Source organism: Cyprinodon variegatus, unplaced genomic scaffold (genome assembly GCF_000732505.1).
Source record: "Cyprinodon variegatus isolate N-32 unplaced genomic scaffold, C_variegatus-1.0 Scaffold800, whole genome shotgun sequence".
Classification (NCBI taxonomy): Eukaryota; Metazoa; Chordata; class Actinopteri; order Cyprinodontiformes; family Cyprinodontidae; genus Cyprinodon; species Cyprinodon variegatus.
In genome coordinates this window covers 242718-247356 of record NW_015151253.1, presented here as the reverse complement: position 1 = coordinate 247356, position 4639 = coordinate 242718, and the positions used below count along the sequence as shown (strand labels likewise).

Below are 4639 nucleotides of genomic sequence, written 5' to 3'. Positions count from 1 at the left end.
TTGAGCAATGGCCGCAGTCTCAGATTATTACATAGAAATCTAAGCAAACCAGAGAGAAGAGGAGGGTCATTTTTGCAGCTAAACCTTACTATGGTCATTCAAACTGAGCAAAAGACACCAGAAAGCACATCTGCACATTTGCACATCATCTGATTCTGGCGTATCTGAGGTGTTACTTGTGTATGGCATTATACCTCGCCACTGGTGACCTCCTTGTCGTTGACGATGAACCTGTAGGAGACGGATGGAGACAGCTTGACGGCCTGCAGCCAGAAACGAACATGTCCCTTCTCCAGAATCTCATAGTTCAGGTTGTGTTTCAGCGGAACCACTGCACAGAGACAAACACAAGACAAACACTCTGACATTTGGTCGCCAAAAAAAAAAGACACAGCAGGTGATGCCAATGTTTACCTGGGTGCCTGATGGCGTAGCTGAGTTCAAGCATCGTGTTCAGAGCTAGAGAAAGGATCCAATGACACAAACAGAACATCAGCGTCAGCAAAAAAAGAGTCTGAAATGTTCAGAAGGTTCTGAAGGTCATGACGTACCGTCCTCAGTCAGAGTGTGGCTGGAGGAAACCCCATCTGTGTCAGTGACGACCACAGAGTATCTGCCCAAATCCTCCTTATCAGGGTTGGTGAAGGTAAGTCTGGAGCTGTAAATCACACAACCATCATATCACTGTCAAAGACCAGTTCTCACTCTCATCAATATGTCCAAACCACTATATTCATGACTCTCTAGCCTCAGCCTTGGTCCAACTACTAAGTTTATTTCATGTATGCATTTGTTTTTTAATCTTCTAAACGATTATTTCATCCAAAAAATGCAAACTGGAGAGGGAGCAAAGCTGAAAACCGCTGTTAGGAGTTGATCCTCCAACCTCTGCAGGGTAGCTCTTATTTGCTGGTATTCTGTCAGTTTTCTAAAGTTCTGCTTTGTTTTTGCTTTCTTTAAACTTTAGAAAAAGCTAACAGAAGAAACAAACAGGTTTTGCAACACCTAATGTTGCATCAACCTTTAAAGTCTTTCACCTGGAACCCTAAGTTACTGTAAAACATTGATTTTCTCAGGAGGAATGTTCTAACTAATATGACATTTAACGTGTCAGTATATTAACGATAAACTGACAAAAGTAGAGTCAAATTTATGCAAATCAATATGATAACCCTAAAGATTAGAAATAGAATTCATAGTCTTTTCAGAACTACTTTTTGTGGTTTATGGAGGAGAAATGATAAACCAAAAAGTCTCTGCAGCCATTCTTTATAGGGATGAACAGAGGTTTAAATTCTTGACAATGCTACTTCCTGCACCTACTTCCTTCATTGTGCATTTTCAGTTTTGTCTTATAAAAGGTAATTGGCTCCTTTTGTTTCCTTGTGCCCTGCCTCTATTTTAAACTCTTAGATTTTTTTATATCGACCAAAAGAATATACAGTGGGGAGAACAAGTATTTGATACACTGTTGATTTTTCAGGTTGTCCCACTTGCAAAGCTTGTAGAAGACTGTAATTTTTATCATAGGTACTCTTCAACTGTGAGTGATGGAATCTAAAACAAAAATACAGAAAAATACAATGTATGATTTTTAAATAATTAATTTCCATTTTATTGTGTTAAATAAGTATTTGATCATCTATCATGAATGAGCATAGAGCCTATTCCTTCTCACAATTTAACGAAAACCCCAAGTCTAATCCTTCCAAAACTGATTCCAAATCTGAGTCAAATGAGAACTGTTCAATAGTTAGTTAATAGTCGCCATGTTCCTTGTTGTGCTTTCTCCAGCGTCGCCCCCTCAAAACCCCGCCCGCTTTGCATCCAAAAATTCAAAACACATCTCTGTGTTGTGATTGGCCAGCCAGTTCTAGGGCCTGGGGCATCGATCGAGGCTAGACCAGTCGCAGGTAAAAATAATTTTGGCCGGATGGGTCTCGTTTACTAGCCTGGGTGCCATTCCGAACTTAGTCCCGCCCACAACGTTTGAGGTCAGGAAGTTCGGTCTGGCATTGCTCAATATTCGCGCGCGTATGCTGGCACAAAATCTGGCGGGCCAATCAAATTGTCAGGGCGGGCTTTATACGATTATGGACAGATAATCAACAGTAACGTAATCAACCAGGTCACCTAAGCGCTCTTGGGTAACAACAACAATGGCTGCAGCTGGAGAGTTCAGGTGAGTAGATTCTGCTATTAGGTCTGTTCTAGAAGATATCGACAGCAAATAAATTTTAAAAGAGGAACAGAGAAACGCGATCAAGTCTCATCTTCTTATTCTAGGCGTGAAACTGCACGCTTTGATTTTTGTTGACAACAACTATGCGTTGCTTAACATACGTCACGCACTCCGTTGCTCTTATTGGTTGTAGATCTATCCAATTGAGTGCAGAGGCATTTTTTTTCCTGGTTCGTTCGAAACACGCCCCATAATCACAGCTCTATGGAGCAGTATCAGACTAATATTCTGACTAGAATTGAGTCGGACTACGTCAGGCTACTAGTTTACTAGACTAGTGTGGTCCTGTTTCTCTGACTGTGACTAACTGGATGTGCTCTCTTCATCCTCTGACATGAGAGCTGGCTCAGAGCTCATCTGCCTGGCTGTGTGTTTCCTGGACACATTCATTGTTTTTTGCTCTCAGCTATTTAAGAGGTAATCTCAAAACAAACAGTTTCTCAGCTGAAATCAGAGACCTTTAATTTCAAATAACACTTGTTCTTCCATCTACTTGGTTTTAATGATAAATACCCTGTCACTGTTTATCTACACCCTTTACAGTAGTAGATATAAAAGCCTTACTGGGATTATGGCAATAAAACTTACCAGAAATGTAATTTGTTTTTTAAATCTGTAATCTGATGCAACTCATGATTTTGTTGAATAATATAGGGATGGGTGGCTTTGACTTCAGGATATACTCTGAATACTTTTGCAATTTAATAAATCTGTAATAAACATGACCAGAAAAACAAATCCAAATCTTATTTTGTCCTTATTCTGTCACTAGAATTAGTCAGAGTCCAATAGAACCTATTTATAACACAATAGACTCCCTAAATACAGCGGCTGCATAACTTGGTGCCGTTTCATAAAAGACCAGAACATTAACTGCACTGAGACATATTTTTAATAATTAGGTAATTTCTTTAAATGTGTTTATCACTTTGTATTCTTATACTTTTTTCTACTTGACTTGTTTTTTGAAGAGTTTTATACGACAAACAGACTCTCCATGTAGTTTAGGTTTGCATGGAGGAAGCAGGTTGCTTACCAAAAGTTCTGGTTACTTTAAGTATTGAGCGAGCTGCAGATGTTTTAAAGCCCCCCAGCAGGAAGACAGCAGGCTTACTTACGTTCTGCCCTTGGTTGTGACGTTGACCCTGGGGCAATCACCGATGGCTTTGTAGTTCTTTGACCACACAAACTTGGAGGTTTCACAGATCTCACAGGCCTCAAATGACAGGAAAACATCTCCAGTCTCCTCGTCCACACCGGCTACTATCTCTGTTGTTCCTGTCAACGCAAATAAACATGTTAACAGTTTTTTTTCACATTAATCAATTTTTCCTTTGTTATTTATTTTCTAAATATTTGATTTTGTCTTACAAAGTCAATGCTGTGGTATAAAAAGGACTTGACTGTGAAATAAATTATTTACCATAGACTAGATCCTACATGTGAGTACAAAAAGTTAACAGTGAACAGAAAAGGAGCCTTTAGATCTGCAAACCAAAACAAAAAAAAAACAAATCTTCTGCACCAGATTTCCCAGATGTGTCAAATGGGAGATAATGATGATGCAGAGCAGACAAACAGCAGCGACAGAGAAGAAGGAATTCAAATGAACTGTTTGTGCCGCTACCATTAAAAAGAGAAGAGGTCATGAAAGGTGAACCAAAGCGCCCCTTTTAAAAAATAAATCAGATTGGGTCAGGTCAGAAGTTATTTGAAGGGTTTGACTGCTGAGAAGGCTGGAAAATAGATTATATATTCCATATTTTGACAAAATCAAAGGAAATTGGGGTTCATGGTGATGTGGTTCTTAGCAGTTCTGCTCTGCAGCTTGTACGTCCTTGTTTCCTGGACCAAGAGTTTTCTGAAGAGGTTTCTGCTGACTGCATCTAACATAAGTGATGTAACAGCAGCCTGCTTTGGTGTTACCTGGAAGAGCTCTGGCACAGACTGGCTCAGACAGCTCAGAAGCTTTACCGACACCGTTTGAGTTGACTGCACGGACTCTAAAGACGTAGGTAGTCCCTTCCTCCAGTCCGGTGACCTGCAGCGAACCAGGGGAATGCAGCAGCATCACATGCAGAGTTGGCTCAAGGTGCAACTAAAACTAGCATATCCCAGATAACTGATCAGGTATCCTACCTGCAGGTAACGATGACTCACTGGCTCCTCGTTCAGAGTTACAAACTCACTGGAACCCTTCTTGGCCATGTCCACAAAGTATCCGGTGACAGCACTGGCTCCAGTATAAACAGGAGCTTTCCATAGGACGACCAGAGAGTTACTTCTGACTTCACTGAAGCCCAGGTCATAGGCTGGACCTTAATCGACAGAAATGTGAAGTTAGGAAGCTGAGACAGCAGCATTTCTTGCAAGAAAAAAGGTTCAAATTTATTTAAT

General features: G+C 40.4%; 1 protein-coding gene across 1 annotated transcript in view; it reads right to left on the bottom strand.

The window, feature by feature from the left end:
- The window catches only part of LOC107098683 (M-protein, striated muscle-like), a 54085-nt gene that overhangs the window by 11577 nt on the left and 37869 nt on the right, over positions 1-4639 (bottom strand). The window contains exons 14-19 of the mRNA XM_015396469.1: positions 4382-4560; positions 4169-4283; positions 3361-3520; positions 552-658; positions 415-459; positions 195-331 (exon numbers count right to left, since the gene is read on the bottom strand). Of these exons, the coding sequence (XP_015251955.1) occupies positions 195-331; positions 415-459; positions 552-658; positions 3361-3520; positions 4169-4283; positions 4382-4560 (743 nt within the window). The remainder of the gene's footprint in view (positions 1-194; positions 332-414; positions 460-551; positions 659-3360; positions 3521-4168; positions 4284-4381; positions 4561-4639) is intronic.